Source organism: Carettochelys insculpta, chromosome 4 (assembly GCF_033958435.1).
Source record: "Carettochelys insculpta isolate YL-2023 chromosome 4, ASM3395843v1, whole genome shotgun sequence".
In the NCBI taxonomy this organism is placed as follows: Eukaryota; Metazoa; Chordata; order Testudines; family Carettochelyidae; genus Carettochelys; species Carettochelys insculpta.
Genome location: NC_134140.1, coordinates 102,700,977 through 102,720,921, shown reverse-complemented (window position 1 = coordinate 102,720,921; position 19,945 = coordinate 102,700,977). Strand labels below are relative to the sequence as shown.

The 19,945-nt window shown below is 40.8% G+C and overlaps 1 protein-coding gene across 2 annotated transcripts in view; it reads left to right on the top strand.

The window, feature by feature from the left end:
* The window catches only part of USP53 (ubiquitin specific peptidase 53), a 60,288-nt gene that overhangs the window by 8,989 nt on the left and 31,354 nt on the right, over positions 1 to 19,945 (top strand). For both annotated transcript variants that reach the window (XM_074993394.1, XM_074993393.1), the window contains exons 2-6: positions 7,400 to 8,143; positions 10,646 to 10,738; positions 15,874 to 16,008; positions 19,600 to 19,713; positions 19,801 to 19,883. In XM_074993394.1, coding sequence (XP_074849495.1) covers positions 8,000 to 8,143; positions 10,646 to 10,738; positions 15,874 to 16,008; positions 19,600 to 19,713; positions 19,801 to 19,883 — 569 coding nt within the window. In that variant the 5' untranslated portion in view covers positions 7,400 to 7,999. The remainder of the gene's footprint in view (positions 1 to 7,399; positions 8,144 to 10,645; positions 10,739 to 15,873; positions 16,009 to 19,599; positions 19,714 to 19,800; positions 19,884 to 19,945) is intronic.

Here is a 19,945-nt window from a genome sequence, read left to right as displayed (position 1 = left end):
TATAACATGACCCATAAAGCTAACTAAAAGTAATTCCAAATGAGTATCTTCTAGGGAAACATCCAATCTTGAGTTAAAAAAATTCAGTGATAGAGAATCCACTGTGGTGCTAGGTTGAGTGTTCCAGCAACTACTTACCTTCACAGTCAAAATTGCACACTGCATACTTGCAGGATTGGATTTACATGGAGATTTGTATTTGGAATTGGTATATAATTTGTATAAAATCTGTCGTGCACATAAAGGATTGAATTCATTGTCCTAATTCGGTACAAAACACTGAAGGGAAACTGAAAGGGAGGGTGTCCATGAATTAAGAAATACTTTATTTATTTAAAAATGTACAGCGCAAATACTTGTAAAAAATTTCATTTAAATTTTTCTCTGCTTTCTGCCCATGCTTTGGACTTCTAGGTGAACAATTTCAGCTCCTCCACACACTTGGAACACTGGTTTTAAGTTCCTGTAGCTTTCCCCACTCCCCTCAATCCCAACCAGAATGATGCATATAAGAAAATTTTAATACAGAGGTGATGTGTGACATGTAGGCATCCTTCAGTTTGGATAGACTATGGATCACGCCCTTTATAGTTTCAGTTGAGGGCTTCATTTACAGCGTCTACTGTGACTATGAAGACCCACACGAGAGTGACAGTCCTTGCTGCATCTCTTGCAGATGTGGTAGGTGTCTGGCAAGTCCTTTGTGTGCTTTCTGTGCACTCGCTTCTCCTCTGCTAGCTGTCTGATCCTCACCTCGCCCTTCCGAAGGCCCTTGTGTAACCCCTGCCTCCATCTGCTGCGGTCGTCTGCTAGTTCTTCCCAGTTGTCCAGCTCAATGTCTACCTCTCTGAGGTCTCTCTTGCAGACAACTTTGTAGCACAACTAGGGGTGTCCAGGGGGTCTTTTGCCAGAGGCTAGCTCACCATACAGGGTGTCTTTTGGAATCCTTTCATCATTCATCCTGTGGGCGTGGCCAAGCCAGCAGAGCCGATGGTGCCTGAGGAGGGTGTGCATGGTTGGGATTCCAGCTTGCTTGAGGACGGCGGTGTTGGTCACTCTGTCCTTCCATGATATTCCAAGGATGCGCCTGAGGCAGCACAAGTGGAAGACGTTCAGCCTCTTTACCTGGCGGGCATACAGGGTCCAAGTCTCGCTGCCATAAAGGAGGGTGCTGAGGATGCAGGCTCTGTAGACTTGCATTTTGGTGTGAGTGTACAGCTGCTTGTTGTTCTACACTCTCTTACTGAGTCTGGGCAGAGTGGTGGCCACTTTTCTGATCCTCCTATTTAGCTCAGTGTCCAACGACAGGATGTCAGTGATGGTGGACCCGAGGTAAATGAACTCGTGGACGACCTCTAACGTATAGTTGTCAGTGCTGATTGATGGGGATTCAGCAACATCCTGACCGAGTACGTTTGTCTTCTTTAGGCTGATGGTAAGCCCAAAGTCCTTTCACGCTTTGGAGAACTGATCCAGCAGTTTTTGAAGCTGGTCTTCTGTGTGAGACACTACAGCAGCATCGTCTGCGAACAGCATGTCTCTGATGAGGACTTCCCACACCTTAGACTTAGCTTTCCGCCTTGCAAGGTTAAACAGTTTCCCATCAGATCTTGTGTGCAGCAAGATGCCCTCTGTTGAAGATCCAAAGGCATGCTTCAGGAGGAGTGCGAAGAAGATCCCGAACAATGTCAGAGCAAGCACACATCCTTGTTTGACGCCGCTCCTGATTCTGAAAGCATCCGATAAAGCGCCGTCATATTGGATGGTTCCTGTCATGTCTTCGTGGAATGACTGGATCATCTTGAGTAACTGTGGAGGACAGCCTATCTTGTGGAGCAGTTTGAACAGACCATCTCTGCTGACCAAGTCAAAGGCCTTGGTCAGATCAATGAAGGCTATGTAGAGTGGCTTCCTCTGCTCCCTGCATTTCTCCTGCAGCTGCCTTAGAGAGAAGACTGTGTCAACGGTAGACCTCTCTGCGCGGAATCCGCACTGCGATTCAGGGTACACCCTCTCAGCAATCTTCTGGAGTCTGCCAAGGATGACGCGAGCGAACAGTTTACCGGTGATGCTTAGGAGGGAGATTCCACGGTAGTTGTTGCAGTCGCTTCTGTCTCCTTTGTTCTTATACAATGTTAGCGTCGCACATATCCTGTGGAACCTCACCCTCTTTCCAGCACAGGCACAGTAGTTCATGTAGGGGTTCCAGGAGTGTGTCCGCGGCACACTTGATTACCTCTGGTGGTATACCATCCTGGCCAGGGGCCTTTCCTGCTGCAATGCTGTCTGGCTCTCTTCAGTTCATCCACAGTCGGTTCCTGATCCAGTTCATCCATTACTGGTAGGAGCTCGATGGCATCGGGCTGCGTCAACCACAATGTTCTCGCATGAGTACAGCTCAGAGTAGTGCTCAACCCAGCGCTCCATCTGTTTGGCTTTGTCAGCGATGACTTCACCAGATTTGGATTTCAGAGGTGCCATCTTGTTCTGGGTGGGTCCTAATGCCTTCCTCATACCCTCGTACATTCCTCTGAGATTACCAAAGTCAGCACAGGTCTGGATGCTGTTGCATAGCTGGAGCCAGTGGTTGTTGGCATAGCGCCTGGCTGTCTGCTGTACTGTTCTTCTGGCCTCTCTAAGTGCTTGCTGGGTACTCTGGCTCGGTGAGCGTTTGTACTCCAGGAGTGCAGCACGCTTCTTTTCAATGACTGGAATCATCTAATCGGAGTTAGCTTCGAACCAGTCGTTCATGTTTCTAGCTCTTCTTCCAAACACCGACAAGGCCATGTTGTAAACTGTATCCTTCAGATGTTGCCATTTGGATGTCACATCGGTGCCCCCAGGGCTGCTGCGCAGATTTTCCTGGAGAGGGTCTCTGAACTTTTCAGCTTTCTCAGAGTTTGCCATCTTTCTGGCATCAATGTGGGGGCTTCCAGCAGGGTTAGAGCGGTACAGCTTCTTGGGTCTCAGCTTGAGCTTGGAGCAAACTAGCGAGTGATCTGTATCACAGTCAGTACTATGATAGCTGCGTGTCAGAAGGACGTTTTTGAGGTTATTACGCCTAGTGATGACCACGTCTAGTTGATGCCAGTGCTTCGAGCGTGGGGGTCTCCAGCACAGAGTGTCGTGTGGCTTCGTTTGGAAGAATGTGTTTGTGATGCACAGATTGTGGTACGTGCACATTTCAAGGAGACGCTGTCCGCTGTCATTCATTTTTCCCACACCGAAGTGTCCTAAGCAGGAAGGCCATGAGGCCCAATCAGCTCCAACTCTTGCATTGAAGTCACCCAAGATGTACAGTTGTTCGTGAGCAGGTATTTGCGCTACGGCAGCACTAAGCACGTCATAGAACTTGTCTTTTACTTCTGGTGTGGCGTACAGGGTTGGAGCATAAGCGCTGATCAGGTGGACGGGACCGGCGCAAGTTTGAAGCGTGATCCGAAGAAGTCTTTCTGATCCGCCCATGACTAATTCCACCATTTGTAGAAGGGTGTTTCTGACAGCAAAGCCAACACCATTCTCTCTGGGTTCTTCTTGGGCTTTACCCTGCCAGAAAAAGGTGTAGTCCTTTTCCTTTAGAGATCCCGAATCTGCAAGTCGCGTCTCTTGCAGTGCAGCGATATCAACTCGGGTCTACATGTCAGTGTATTTGGGCTTTTCCTGCTGCTTGATGTAACAACATGTGGGGGATCCCCTTCTGGTATTAATGGAAATACACTGGGGTTCTGCACTGTCATCTCAAGTTACCTACACGGCCCAGTAACCTCACCACCAACAAACATTTTTTGTTCTGTATTGCTTCCAACATACCTAATTGTTTCCAGTTTGATGCCACAGATCTCCGCCCCCCCCTCCATCCCCATCCCCCCAGCGTGTTGTCTCACTTGGAGTGGACAGTGATGGGTACAGGTAAGAACTGTGGGAAGTGAGGTGGGGAAGCGTGTAGTGCAGGGTAACATCAGTCTTGGAAGGGTTTGGCACTTGTCAGTTCTCCAGACAGAAGCAGCATCACTATGAAAATAGTCTCTCTCGCTCTCTGGTCTGGGGTATTGGTGCACTGAGGGGTCTTCCCACAACACTGCTAACTTGTGCTAGGAAATCCCTTGAAGTGCCCATTCCTTGGAGTAATGAAATTGGCATCCCCATGCACAATGTCCCTCCTCTCCTTGACTCTTTATATCCCTAGTGCAGTGTTGCATTATTTGCTATTTATATATCACCATAAAAGCTTTTAACTGCTGGAAAAATACTTGTTAGAAATTTTACCTTCCTTAGTAGTGATGTGCATGCTTGTTGTCACCTCTGCCTGCCTTAGTTCCTGAAATCCTGTGTCACGTTGATTTGTGCTGTACAGTTGACCTTCACCTCTTTGGCTTTTTTTGCTTAGATTGCACTTGCTCCTTTTTGGAAGAAGGCAGTTATGTAAAAAAGGAACTTTTTTTCCACTGTAAGACTCCTCCTCCACCCCCTCAGAGTTTTGTAACTTTCAGGTGTTTTGTTTTAATAATTTTAAGATTATAATAAGAGATTTTCCTGAAGTGGTATGTATTCACAATCTTTATTAAATTGTAGCTTTTTTCTTATGTGTGTATTTAAATAATCTTAAGGAAATGAAAACTTCACTTTGGCAAAAACCTATTACCATGGACTTTGAGGTTGATTTTAATTAGAGAATTAACTTACATATGTAAATCTCTAGCACATTCTTTGTTCAACACAAATGTAGATCCTGATGCTTGTTTCTGCATTTTAAGGCTCAAATTACTTATGGTTGAGACATTAACATCAGTAAACAAAAATCCTGGTTATACGCTGGTCAACACAGAGTTCTGGTGAAGTTCCAGTTATTGAGTGTTACGAATGTGGAGTCTCACTGTGCCCTTTAAAGATTGGAGAAAATTTTAGGAATAAAAAGGAAGCTAATTTTAGGGGTTTAATGACATTTTCTCATTAAGAATGTTTTTGAAAGGCATATATTTGGTGCTATATAAGGCCTTATTTTCTGTACCATTTAAATGCTATTAAATTATTTAACCATAAAACTGTTTTTGGGGCTACATAGCTAGATGAAACAATTATTTGTTCTTTATAGCATTCTAAACATAAATTGTAATCCTCAGCTGGTATTATATGACCTGTAGGGTTGCCACAGTAATGGGGAAAAATCTTCGTAGGGATAACGCTGATTTACCAAAAGCTCAAGCACAGGGATTCCCAATCTATGGGTCGGGACCCAAACATGGGTAGTGATTGGATATTGTAAGTGTTGCTGCGCAGCTCTGAGCCACGTGTGGCTCTTAAAGGAGAGGTTTGCGGCTCTGCTGCCGCTCACTCCTCCAGCTCCCAGTCCCTGCTCTGCTTTGCTGCACTGAAGTGAAACTTAATTTAATTGTCTTAAAGGCCAGCAGGAGGGATCCAGCCATTAATTCAATTAAATTGAGTCCCATCGCAGTGTGACAAGACAGGGAACTTCCTGCACTGCAGCTGGAGGAAGGGAGTAGGTGGGCTGGGGGGAGCCCTGCAGAGGAGGAGGCAGCAGTGGCCCAGTGAAGGAGCACCGGGGGGCAGCATCATGCAGAACTCGTGAGGTGGGGCAGGGAGCGGGGCTGATAGGGGTTTAAGCCTGGGGATGGGGGGAGGCTGAGAGCCAGCAAGGGCTCTGTGCCCCAGCTGGCTCCTGCCATGGGGCTGCTGGGGATCTTGCTGCTGGCCCTGCCAGTCAGGGGTCGTCACCCTAGCTGGCTCCCAGCTGCAGGGCTGCCAGGGTCTACCCTGCCTCCCACCCCCCCGCAGTTTTTGAAAATCTTATGCAGGACAGGCAGCCTTGGCTGGGGATCCCACGGGTGGGGCTGTCTGTCCCACATGAGTTTTCCAAAAATCTGGCAACCCTAGCTAACGGGTGCAAGCCTAGGGGTGGTGGGGTGGGAGGGGTTTAAGTGGGGGGTGTTCTGGGGCTGAGAGGGATTTAAGTCAAGGGAGGGGGGATATTTTTCCCAGGGGAGAAAGTCCTTTCCCCACCCCTCCAGTCTTGAATTGCCTTGGGTCACAAAGTCTGCCTGAATTGTCAAAATCAGTCCCTGTCCTGAAAAGGTTGGGAACTGCTGCTATAATATGTTGTTTTCAGTATCTTTAGAATCTGGAGGGAAAATCTGACTTTCTGGTCCCACTTCCATCAAGGTCTCTCTTGCCTGGTTTCTTCACACTTTTCTATCTATACATGACATAACTCTTCTTGCCTGATAATCTTTGGGTTTGTGTTAGGCTAGAATCTGAAATAAGTAAATTGTAATACAGCAGTGATTTATGCAGATCTAAATGGATAATCTAATATTTTGAGCTTGAACTGTTGGCTCTGATTATGTAATAGTGATGACATTCTTGCAGTAATGTAATGAGTAACAAGTTCCATGGCTGTAAAGCCAGAACTGAGATAAAGATTCAGTAGGTGAGATAAAAGAATTATCAGTTGGCCAGCTCAGTTGGTACTTGTAATAAAATTTGGAGAGTTCAGCTAACCCAATTGCCATATTATTAAATAAATGTTTTTCAAGATGGCCATACACAATAACATGAAATGAGACTACAGTATCATGTGGTATCAAGTAAATCTCTCCCTAACATCTGTTTTTAATCTGCTTCAAAAACCAGAAATATCTCCACTAGGTATTTCATGCATATACAAATGCTGCAATTATGAAATCAAAATCTTTTAGTAGTGAAATACAGTTTATAAAAGGCAAACTAGTATGTGTTCAGGTTTGAGCTTATAAGGGCTTGTCTATACTAAGCGGAAGATGGACGTGGGTCAGGATCGATCTTTCTTCTGGAGTTTGATTTTTGCACATCTGGTGAAGGTGTGGCAAAATTGATCTCTTTGGGGTCGAAAGTCAACCCCTGCACTCCATGCTTTAGCATGGAGTAAGAGAGGTCAACTCAAGAATATAGAAGTTAGGTCTTCACTGGGGAAATAAATTGATTCTGATGCTTTGATTCTAGCTATGCAAGTGCCACAGCTGGAACTGCATATCTTGAAAGCAACTTATTTTCCTAGTGCAGACTCGGCATCTATCAGATTTTCTTCATCTGTTCTCTGCAGTTTCATACAAGCAGACACTTAGTGTTGGAAAAAAGTTAGCTCTCTTTAAAGTAATCCTTGTTATGGTCTCTGCTAGACTAAATAATACCTGCACTATGAGGACTACTGAACCGCGTCAGATTGAATTTTCCATCTTAACGCTTTTTACGTTTTTTCACCTCTTTGGTTTCTCTCTCTGTGAAACTCCATTTACCTTTAATTGTTACTGTGTTTTGTTCATCCACATTCTCTTATCTCACATGTAAAATTTTTTAAATATATTGTTCTAAAGGGCTTATTTTGAAACTTTTTTTCCTGTTACAGATTTACTGAGAAAATAATGAAATAAAATATGGAGTCCTCTGTCCTGGAATATATTTCATGGACCATGGGGGAGAGAGCCTACGCTATTAAAAGGAAAAGGAAGATTCAAGGAAATGAGAGAACAGCAATATAATACCAGAGAAGAATTTTCTATTTTTGTAGTATATTAAGAACATAGTATCCAAAAAGTATTTTCCAACACATGCTTTGCAGTAAGACTTTGCTTCAAAGACATCTTAAAAAGGAAATATCAGATATTGTGTGGCTTGTTCAGCAAGAACTTTTATTCTAACAAAGGTGGATCTTCAAAATATTTTAACTGTAACAGGACATCATCATTTTATGGGCTTTTCATTATCTATTTTAGTCTCCAAAGTTACAGAACATTTTTTATGGTTAAGTTCAGTTGACATGACTACTCCTGATAAATAGCCAACAGCTGCTGTAGACAAACTCCTTAAGTGGGTGCTATTGAGCTCTCTGGACAAAATGCCATGACTTTAAGGCACTTCTCTTTAGTCCTCCTCCTTTGCCTTGTGCTCATCATATCCTTAATTTTAAATTGAGCTATTTGCACTTCTATATGTGTTTTTTAAAATAATGGCATGGGTTAAGTTCTTGCGGAAACCTGCAGGTAACCTTGGGAAAATGTATCAGCCTGGAAGTATGTTGTCCTTGGCCCCTACCAAAGGCTTGTTAAACGAGCCAGGACAAAACAGTTGCTTTCTTAACAGTGCTGTACAGGTAAGAGAAGATTATCCCACTTTTACAATTGGTTCTTTCTTTGTAAAAACAAATTGTTTGCAACAGTTTATATGTATTATGAACATATATTTTGTTCTTTTTGAAAGGCTGCTGTGAAAGCTTTCATGTAATGCTTATGTTTCTTACACTGTAGAAGTACAGTAAGATTTTCATCTAGTGGTTTTGACTGTGTTCATACCTTTCTTAATCTGTTGATAATGATGCTGCACCCCTACTAAAGCCATCCTAATGCTTTCTCATTTGTTGGAACACATCACTTTCCTGAACAAATGGTAAATATTTTACAAATAGCAAATTATTGGAAAATCTTTTCTAATTGGCATATATTTTTGAATACTGGATTGACAGTATTACAGATCCTTTGCTATCAATACAGAGTGTGGAAGATTGAACAAATGAAAGAAACAGGAAGCTATGGTATTGGCATTCTGTGGATTTCACTTAATCGGGACAGATTTATCTCTGAGATCTAGTATATACTTTTCAAATTGTAATGAAGAGTGACACAAGCATCTAGTCCTGGCGGGGGAGTAGCTATGTTTGCTTGTAGCTTCACTAATAACAAGCTGTCCTGTAGCACCTTAAAGACTAACGAATTTATTAGGTCATGAACTTTTGAGGATAAGACCTACTTCTTCAGGTGATTGGAGTAGACACTTGTTAGAAGTGGGAGAAAACATATTTCCATAATAGTAAGCTTTTATATCTTGTCAGTGGGCAGTACACCAACAAAAACAATCTCAGAATGGTTTTGGATCCCAAAAGGTTTTCATGTTTTTATTTAAATAAAAAAAAAAAAGGTGAAATTCAATATTTAACATGCCTGCTATTACTTTCTGTTTATCCTTTGTTATCCTGCTGTAGGGGATCTTTCCCATTCTTCATATTTATATTACATTTAAAAAGGATGAAGAGGGACATCTGTCTTTTGTTGCACCACATTTTAGTGAGATCTGTTATAAAATAGTTTTCAGTTTTTAAAAAAAAAAAAAAATGCCCGTATATATAAATTGCAGTACTCTTTAGATGAGGGTGTCAATTATGTCCATTAATGGGTATGTTGACAGCTGACATATTGCTTTTTTTAAATTTGTATGGCTGCATTTGTATGTAAATCAATAGAATTATGTGGATGCAGCAGACTGAATATGCTGCTTTACATTAATTTTAATTGGAACAACCTGACCTATATTAAAGATTTTAGTTTTGCTTTTCCTTAAGGTATCCTAAAATTAAACCCAGAAACCATTTTTAGCTATAGTTTTAGACAGTCCTACATCTGCAGTCTACTCATAACAGATGATTTGGAGGAGAGGTAATTAGTAACTGTTTTTTGCAAGGGGGAGTGTGGTTTATTTTTTCTGCGCCATTTCCCTTCCTCCCACTTTCAAAAGTACTTTAGTCTCTACTTTTGAAATATTCTTCACTCATTCATTTCAGCATCTAAATTTATAGGTAGTATTATTGTTCTCTTTTACTGTTGCTGCATCAGGCTTTAGGCGGAAAAGTGATTCCCAGCCTTTTTCCTCTTACAGAGATGATGTGTGAACTCTGATCTGTTGAACAAGTACTGACGCTTTTGTTTCCATAACTTAAGACTTCCTCGTTCTATTCCCAAAACTTCAAAAATATAGTGAATGTTTTTTATTATAACCTGTTAAAACAAATGTTTTTCACCAACCATTAGAATAAAAAGATGGATGGTACAGTATGGGCTGTTTGTATACAAACAGTATTGTAGCCTACAGTTGTTCCATTGAAAGAATGCATTGGGAGAGTGGAGTAAAGTTAAGTCAGACAGAGACGTCTACATCTTCTTTGTGCATTTTCCATAATATGATTTACTTTTCATCTACATTTTGTGGTCTGTATTTGCAGGTTGAAACTCTCTGGTCCAACAACACTCAGGGTCCCTCATGATTTTAGTTAGCAGAAAGTCCACTACGCATGGGTGTTGCCAGTTTTCCTGCAGACCCATAAAATTTGTTTCCAGCCACCAGTCCTAGCTTTCAGTGTTCGGTGCTGTTGTTTAGCTCTAATTCACTGCTAAATATCTTCTAAAAACCCAGTGAACAATGGAAGTGTCGGTATTGCTGGTAGACAATATTGACCTCCCGTGGTTCAGCATCGGTCAGATCCTGAGGGTGCCGGACTAGAGAGGTTCAACCTGTATATAATGCCTGTAACCACCATGTGTGTCTGCCACTTTATTTTATAAATATATGCTTTCACTTGCTCAGCAAATTTATAAATATTTTAGACATCTCCATTTATGCAATACCAGGGACCATTCTAAAATTAAAAATTCTGTATATGCTTGCAGATGCATGGGGGGGGTTGGGGGGGGGAACCTGCAATTCTTATAGAAATTAACCATGCTAACATTGTACTTGTCACAAAGTTTAAATGTATCTTTTCTTACTTTTAGAAAATAAATCTTTATACTAGGTTATTTTCTGTTCAACTTTATTTTTCTTGTAGGTTTTATGGCAGCTTGACATATTCCGAAGGAGTTTAAGAGGTTTAACTGGACATGTCTGTCAGGGAGAGGCTTGCATATTTTGTGCTTTAAAGGTAAATACTGAATATTTCAAATGGAAGTTAAGTTAGTTTGTACTTCCAGTTTTTCTATTCATTTCATGACATGAGAAGACTAATTTTCATCAAATAAATACTTTTCAGACACTAATCAGTGGTACATACACCCTTTCTGCTGTAAAGAGAGACCTAAATAATGAGGAGTTGTTTTCTAGGTCTATGTCTACACTACAGTGATCTGTGGACAAAAGTTGCTTCTGACAAAACATCTGTCGACAGATTGTAGCCACACATGGGGAAAAAAAGGAGATTGCTCTGTTGATCTGTGATGTTGACAGAGAGTGGCCGGACTGCCCAGCCCTGCTCTTGGCAGAATGGCCAACCAGAAGCACAGCATACAGGGCTGCCTGATGACCCAGAAGCCCTGTCTGTTGATAGAGGGCACCCTGAAGCATCCACATGGCTTTTTTTTTTTTGGCTGACAGAATAGGCATTCTGCCTCACGTGGGAGAGGCAGAAGGGTATCGATGACAGTGTCTAGTTCTGTTGACAATGTGTTTTCAATGTGGATGTTCTGTGGGTTTTGTCTGCAGAACCCTCAAGTGTAGACATAGCCTAGGTTTATGGAAATTGCAGCCAGTGTTTCAACATCTTTTTTTCCTTGTTGTTCGGATCTATGTTGCAGAGGCACATGTATTGATATTTAAACCAAAGGAGAATTCCACCTTTTGTCAATTGCATAGATGACTTAGTGTTTGAAAGTTAATATTTAACATATTTTGCTATTTTGGAATTTTATGTTTTAAGCGTGTTGAACATATCCTATAAAATTGTAACCCTGTTTATAAGATGTAAGTTGCTTGTAACTGACCAACTTTAAATGTATTTGGCTTATTTTTTCTGCTTGAAAGCAGGGAACAGTTACCATACTTACTGAATAATTAAAATAAAGCTCCTACGTGCTACATGTTGATACGTCAGCATCAAATCTGCATATTTCAACTCTTGTCTGACATTTACCCCTAACACTGCATCAGATCTTCCTTGAAGTTTATAAACAAATATTCTTTTCTATATAAGATTTTATTCTGCCCCCTTTATTGTAATGTTTATGTTTAATGTTGAGAGGAATAGCCAAATAAATAATTTTAAGGGGAAATCTTATATACGCCACCTGATTTTTATTTTTGTATGTTCTTGACTAACCAGATTCCCTGGAAAACACACACTTTTGAAATTCCAATATGATCATGTGGAATGGATAGTAACATGTAAAACTGAGAGTAACTGATGTTACAGGGAATATTGGGAAAAGCTAGGGTTGCCAACTTTCTACTTAGAGAAAGCTGAAGCCTTTGCCACGCTCTGTCTCTATGGCCATTTCCCATCCTTCCATCACTGTGTCTTCTCTACCCTCACTTATTTAGTCATTTTTTTGTTGGGCTGGAGTCGGGGATTGGTATGTGGGGAGGGAGTGAGGGCTCTGTCTGGGACTGTGGGTTTTGGTTACAGAAATAAGGTAGTAGAGGGTAGAGGGAAGGCTCATGGTAGGGGTGGGAGTGCAGGCTCTGGGAACAAGTTTGTTTGCAGGAGAGGGCTCAGGTTGGGAGCAAGGAGCTGGGTGCAGGAGAGGGAGAGGACTCTGTCTGGAAGTGTAGATACTAGGTGGGGCTAGGGATGACAGTTTTGTGGTGCAGGAGAGAGTTCCAGGCTGGAGCTGAGGGATTCAGTGTGTGAAGGGGTTCAGAATTGGGTGGGGTTTTGGGGTGTGAGACCTGGATGTTAGCTGAATTTAGGTGGTTCGTGGAAGTAGCCAAGTCTTATTCACGGGGGGCTAGGTGGCTTTGCATGTTGGCCACAGTTCCTGGTCAATGGGAGCTGCAGAGCCAGCTCTCAGGGCAGGGGCAGCGTTCAGAGCCCCTGTGGCTAGTAGACAGAGTGATTTATGCCAGACACTTCCAGGAGCTGTATGGAGCCCAGCAGGAGGAAGTCAGCCTACCCCATTGCAGGCAGCCGACCAAACTTTCAGCAGCCCTGTCAACCTGTATGGCTCTAAACCAGATGTCTAACAACTCTAGAAAAATGTTTAGAAACACTTCATCAGTGAAGAGACGCTTGATTCCCTGTTCTACATTTACTTTGTATGTAAGTGCCAGCTTTGATTTTGGATAAATGATGCCTGGGAGAGACCTGTCCGTTGTGCTGCTTGAATTAGTGGTTTGAGGTGTGTGTACAGCACACAAATAAAGAGCACAACAGCTCAGTTGGCAGCTATGTTTTGTTTGAGCCATATGGGTTTCAAACTGATTCTTAACAAGTAATACTGTATGGTGTGCAGCACAACTGAACTACAGTGATACAAGTGAAGACAGAATGAAAGGGAATTTAAGGGAAGCCAACCAACAAATTTGAGCTTGGAGGGTGATTTAAAAAAAAAAGAGGTAAAATAAGGAAGTAGGAAGAACCCACTTTGTCTTGTGTGTTTTTTGGGAGAAATACCTTAAGTTTTTTGTACAATCAGAATTTTTTTCACTTAAAATGCGTACACTGGTTCTCCTGTAAAGGCTTGAAAATGGATCTAAAAATCTTTGTTTTGGTTCATGAATATGAATATCTTTGTAATACTGCCTCTTGTTGTGTTCCTCCTTAGAAGTGGCAAGGCATTTTAAAATCCTGTTCTTGTACAGGAGCTCAAAATTCTTAAGTTTAATACTCTTGAACATTACCAAAAACTGGATCAATAGGTAGAGCAGAGAGATGGCATATGATATATGCTTACAAAACAAAGTGAACTGAGCATTGTTAGTTTTATTACTGTTAATCTCACTTTTAGTTTTTTTCAAACTAATAGCATAGTAATTGATATTTTGGCAAGCTGGAAAGAAGTTGTAGTTCTGCTATTTTTGATTATAAAATGTACTATATTATATAGCATTACCTTTTAATGGAATCTTAGACAAACTTAACTGTTTCATATAGCACACATAGTCACTGTAGACTTCAAAGAAGTGAGAAATACCACTATTTAGACTTGATGTGACTTTCCTTATAAGACTAAGAATTTGAGACCTACAGCTAATTCTTGGAAATAGACTTCACCGACTATCTGGTTTTTTTTGTCCCTTATTTAAAGTCCCAAACATTATATTTACCTGATTAACTTTTTGTTTTATCAGTTGTGGGTTTTTTTTGGTTTTTTTTTTGAAGTTTTTAATAGTTAGACCAGTGCCTACAAATTTTGGCTGGAATAAAGTTATTTAGTCTCTATGTAATCTTCAATATGTCTGTTCAATAGTAATTTCAAGAACACACACAATGGTTACGTCTACACTAGGGGAAAATTTTGAAATGGCCATGCTGATGGCCAAATCGGAGAATACCAGTAAGGCACTGAACTGAATATCCAGTGACTCATTAGCATGCTGTTGGCCACAGCACTTCAAAAGTGCTGTTTCGCTCACGCATGGCTTGGCTACATGGGTGGCGTCCTTTTTGTGTGGGGATCGGCTACACGGGAGAGCGGGGGTCGGCTTTCAAAAAGGACCCCTGTGTAGATGAGCTGCGTGTGAACAAAATGTGACACTTTTGAAGTGTTGTGCCCAGCAGCATGGTAATAAGGTGCAGAATACTCATTTCAGTGCCTCATTAGTATTCTCTGATTTGGCCATTAGCATGGCTGTTTCAAAGTTTTCCCCTAGTGTAGACATAGCATCTTTGTTTAACTCTAGTGTCAGCTGACCCAGCTTCTACTAATCTTCACTGGTTCTGTAGTTAATTGACTCAATTACAGGATTTTCAGTAGCCCTGTATGAACTTCTATTTAAACAACCAAAACAAGTTGGGGGGATGATCGTAGCCATCTTTAACAGGTAAAGTGTATAATTTCCAAACAACTGTTTTTCATGTTTATCTATCTTCACTTTTTGAGACAGGTGTAATGTTTATGATCTACCTGTTTACATTATTTTTACAAACTTAGTCATTCATTAAATAATGCTCAAGTTACTCTAACATTCTCCAAGGGAGAGGGATTGCTCGGTGGTTTGAGCATTGGCCTCCTAACCCCAGGGTTGTGAGTTCATCCTTGAGGAGGCCATTTAGGGATCTGGGGCAAAGAAATTTTCCTTTTTTTTTTTTTTTTTTTTAAAAAAAAAAAAAAAAAAAAAAAAAGGAGGCGGGTGGTAGTACTTGATCTTGCCAAGAAGGCAGGGGACTGGACTTGGGACCTTGGGAGGTTATCTTCCAGTTCTATGAAATTTTATTTTTAAATTCCATCCCTGTGGAATGTACGCCCACCATAAAACTGAATGAAAAGATTATGTGCGGCTTAGTAACTATTTAGTGAACAAGATATAAAGTATACTTACAAACTAAGGGCTGTGTAAAAGCTGTGCAGAATTGATTAATCATAGCTCTGTACAGTTTCATGATTTTAACTGTACAAGTGTAAAATCTACTTGCCTGCTTTGTAATATTATGGCTCAACTTGATGAGAGGAAACAGATTACTTCTCAACCAAAAGTCTGAAGTGGGATTGATATTTTTTTTTTTTTTTTTTTTTTTGGAAGAAAATTACCAGCCAATTTCAAAATGTACAAATGTTTCATTTATTTATATCCATATGGTATTGGATTGGTATAGAGACCTCTTCACTTAGCTTGATAACTCAAAGTATTTCAGAAGTATATTCTCATAGTTTTTATAATAGTTTTATTTTGAAGGATGGTAGTGGGATTTGGTTTTACTTACTTGAGGTCATAGATGACTGCTTTTTGTCTTGCAAAATTGTGTTAAGTAGCACTTTAAAGACTAGCAAAATAGTTTATTAGGTGAGCTTTCGTGGGACAGACCCACTTCTTCAGACCATAGCCAGACCAGAACAGACTGTTGTAGTCTGGCTATGGTCTGAAGAAGTGGGTCTGTCCCACGAAAGCTCACCTAATAAACTATTTTGCTAGTCTTTAAAGTGCTACTGGACTGCTTTTTGTTTTGATAGTGTATAGACTAGCACGGCTTCCTCTTTTACTATTCAATTTTGCAACGTTAATGTATTGTAGACATTTGTGTATTAAATGCAGTGGCACAAAATAATTTTTTTCAGCAGTAGCATCTGTTCTGATATAATGTGAAGAAGTTTCAGTGAAGCTATCAGTCATTTAATCTATTTCCAGACTATATTTGCACAGTTTCAACACAGTCGAGAAAAGGCACTTCCATCAGATAATATGAGGCATGCCCTGGCTGAAAGCTTTAAAGATGAACAGCGTTTTCAGCTTGGCTTCATGGATGATGCAGCAGAATGTTTTGTGAGTATTTACAATGCTGTTAATTTGTCTTGCAGAAATCTTTCTTGGGTTTGTTTTGTATGTTGCCAAATTGGCTCCATGCATTAAGCTCTGACAGTTTACTTACTCCTGCACTGTGGTATTATAGAACGTGAAAGATTGCGGACTTAGTTAAGCAAGGGCCTTGTACACCAGAAAACAGTGTTTTCTGTTAACCGACTAACTGTTGTACCTTACCAGTGATCTTTCTCAAGCTCCACTTACAAGTGCCATCTTACACAAATTTTAAAAATAACTTGTTAAATACAGAGAGAGCATTGATCCTAGCAAGCACTTGCAAGACTTGAACTGTGCACTTCAGTCTACCCAGCCATTTTAATATGAAATATCCTCTTGATCGATGAGATGTACTTAACACAGGGAAAGAAACTAATGTTTTCATTAGATTAAATCAGTGTGACCTAATATGTGAAATACAAACAAATGGCTAAAACTTGGTGCAGAAATCTAAGAAACATTTCATTGACCGTGTAAAATAGTTAGTTGCTTGGTGTTAAGCTCATTTAATGTGTGATGGTTGTTCACAAAAGATAATTACTTTAAATATTGCAAAACGTGAAATGCTTAGATTTGAAATATGAGGGTATATTTCTGTCTTCAGACTTAACTACATTGGCCCTCTTCTGAAACCACCTTCTTATTGGTTTAACCCCAGAGCAGCGCCAGCAGCAAATGTGGGAATGCTAGCGTGAGCAAAGTCAGACTTCTTTTTTTTTTTTTTAAAAAAACCCAGTGTCATCTAAATCTGTTCAGAGGGTTGTTGGGAGATCTAGGAAATATTGATGTACAGACATTCTTAAGTTTTCATATAAATTACAGTTATGTCTGACGGGGCACACTATTGTACCAGTAGTTTTAAATTATTTCTGAGGGAATGTAGACTTCATGAACAGCCTGTATATTCATTGCATTTCAGCTCATGTTTTCTCCGCATACAAATTTGGGAATGGCTGATGTATTATTTTTTTTTTTTTTTTTTTTTTTTTTTTTTGGCCTTTGTTTCTTGCTAATTGACCTAGATTGCAAGCTTCTTAATGAAAATAAATCACCTTGTGTCCAGGTAGTGCTAGATGACTGTTAAGTAAACATTCTGTCTGTCCCAATATGATTAGGATTTTAAGAGCAGCTTTATAATAAATTACTTATAATTTCATTTCAGTTGTTACTACTCTTTCCTGTTCTTTAATGAAACTGATGGTACTAGACTTTTTGAAACTATGGGACCCAAGTTCGTAGTGTAAATTGGCACATCTTCATTTCATACTGAGGACTTGGCCTCATTTCTCATGCTGTGAAAAGCAATGAAAAGATTGCTTAGAAAAATTTTCTTGAATGTATTGCACTTATTTGATGGCATGGAATTGATCTAGTAAATAATTATAGTAATTTGTTGCTGAGATGCCTGTGGTGTCAATTAACAAGATTGGTATCAAGCTTAATAGTAATTCATTTTGATTTATGTGATAGCCTGCTGTAATTAGATTAATTTTTCTGCAAGAAGTATTCCTGATCTGCAACTGGGACACCATTTTTCTTGTTTGTAGCTTTAGTCTCTCCACCCTCTAGCTGTGCCTAGCACAGACCTTTCCTGTTGCAGTTTGTGATATATCTTCAGTTTTGAGCTATTTTGCAGCTGATTAGTGACTTCCTTTACTGGAGGAGAGCATAACTATGAAGCAGCAAAACCTCTTAACTAGTTATATCTGGTACTAGCGTAGTGCTCTGACTTCCCCCTTGCTCGTGGTAATATTGCTGGCAGGAGAACTCTGGTTCGGAGCATAGAAAGGGGAGTTGCAGGTCAAACAGAAGCTTCTAACAACTCCACTTCAAAAGTGAGGCGCCTTTCTAAGAAGCATTGTATATTAGACTCTGTGGTACTTTACATAATGAGAACTGGCCAGCCAGACTTGAAGGTAACTTCTTCCTTCTCCTTGTCTCAGCAGAATCTTGCTGACCCCTTGTGACTTCCCTAGAGATGCACTTACAAGTTTCTTTCCAAAGATTCTACAGAGGAAGAAATACAGTAGAATGTACCAAGCTACATGATGATGATAGTGTTAAATCTCCCCTTTCTCATCTCATGTGGGATATACTGGTTTTCCAGCAGCACTGGGACAAATCTAAGAGCCACTGGATACTCTGTGGTCTCATTAGGAAACTTTGTACACTTCTTAGGCCCCCCAGAAAGTTGCAAATGAATCTCTTCACCCACCTCCTTCTGCCCGGGAAAGAGTGATGTTGTAGGCCTGGCCTTTTACAGGGGATGGGTGCATGAAAATAATAGTAGTGAGTCCAGGAGCAGAAACACTATGTTCAGGCCCTGGAGGTGAGGGACAGGCGGTGTGTGAAGGAGAGGCATCTATGGAACCTCATAGAAATGTACTCTGCTGTTCGTGGTACTGAAGCTGTCCAGAGGGTTCTGATCTTAGTGTTTAGATCTAACATGGTAATTCCTTTCTCTTTCACAAAACTGTCTGCACTCTCTCAGCAGTGGTGGAGGCAAGAAACTTTCTTGCATTCATAGATGTCAGATATGTCATTGCATCTCTATAGTATCATTGCATTTTGCACTGGTGCATGATGATTATTGTGTATTGCTTTGTCCTAGAGCCTTGCTTCAGGTCCCCAAAAGGTGGTGATGGTTTAAACACTGACTCACCAAGCTGATGAAGTACACTAGTGGGGAGTTGCTTTAATTTCCCTGGAATAAACTGGAGATTCTTGGGGCAAAGAGGACAAAGGCAGTTGATCCATGGGCCTATAAAGAGGAAGGCAGTCAGTTCTACAAGCCCACAAAAGATGGGACAAGAAATAATGGGCTTTAATCTGTGGTAATGCACCTTCAGATATTAGAGAGAGCTTTCTAATTTGAAGGGTAGTTAAGCTCTGGAATAGGCTTCCAAGGATGACCATGGAGGAGTCCTTGTTGGACACTTTTTTTTTAAAAAACAAGTTGAACAAACACCTGTTAGGAGTGGTCTAAGTTTATTTGGTCCTTGTCACAGCTCATGGGCTGGACTTGATAATTTTTCAAGGTTCCTTTCAGTCTTGTGTTTCTGTGATTGTGGGGAACTTTTGGTGGACTTCTGGAAGGCTTTCTGCACACTTAAAAGCAATAGAGCTTGAAGCCTGGATTCCAACTGGACTTTGGCTGAGACCCCAGAAGGGTCCATGGGGCTAAATGTGAGATTTGCAAGTGGATGGAATGGCAGTTTGGACTCAAGCCCGAGTCTGACCTTGGCTTACTTTGCAGTGGAAGTATGTTCTTAGGATACTTTTTGTAGAAAAGAGAACTCTGGTCTCAGCATGTTAATTGTGGGGGGGAGACAGCATGGCTGAAAGGCCACTTGGGTAACACTCATTCTGTTTTGTTAATGCTGAAACTTTGTAAAGAGATTATAGGGCACCATGAACTGGGACAGTGATTGATACAAATTTCTTGCCACCAGTCAAGTAACTGTCTCCTGGAGCCATCCAGAACATTGGCCATAGTAACGTGCTACTGGTCATGGCTGGATTTTGATTTCTTATCAATGTCATCATTTCATTTAGGAAAACATACTTGAGAGAATTCATTTCCACATCGTGCCAAGCAGTGAATCCGACATGTGCACTTCGAAATCCTGCATCACTCATCAGAAGTTTGCTATGACTCTATATGAACAGGTCAGATCTTTGTGTTTCAACTTTATCTGCAGTTTTATTGCCAATTTTGTGAATCTGTGAAAAAGAAGATATCTTGCTTGCTTGCAGTGTGTGTGCCGTAGTTGTGGAGCATCTTCAGATCCCTTGCCTTTTACCGAATTTGTGCGCTATGTTTCTACAACAGCCCTGTGGTAAGTTCCTTTTTCTCCTCCTTTCCCCCAAAAATGCAAAATCCTGTGAAAACTAGTGCTAT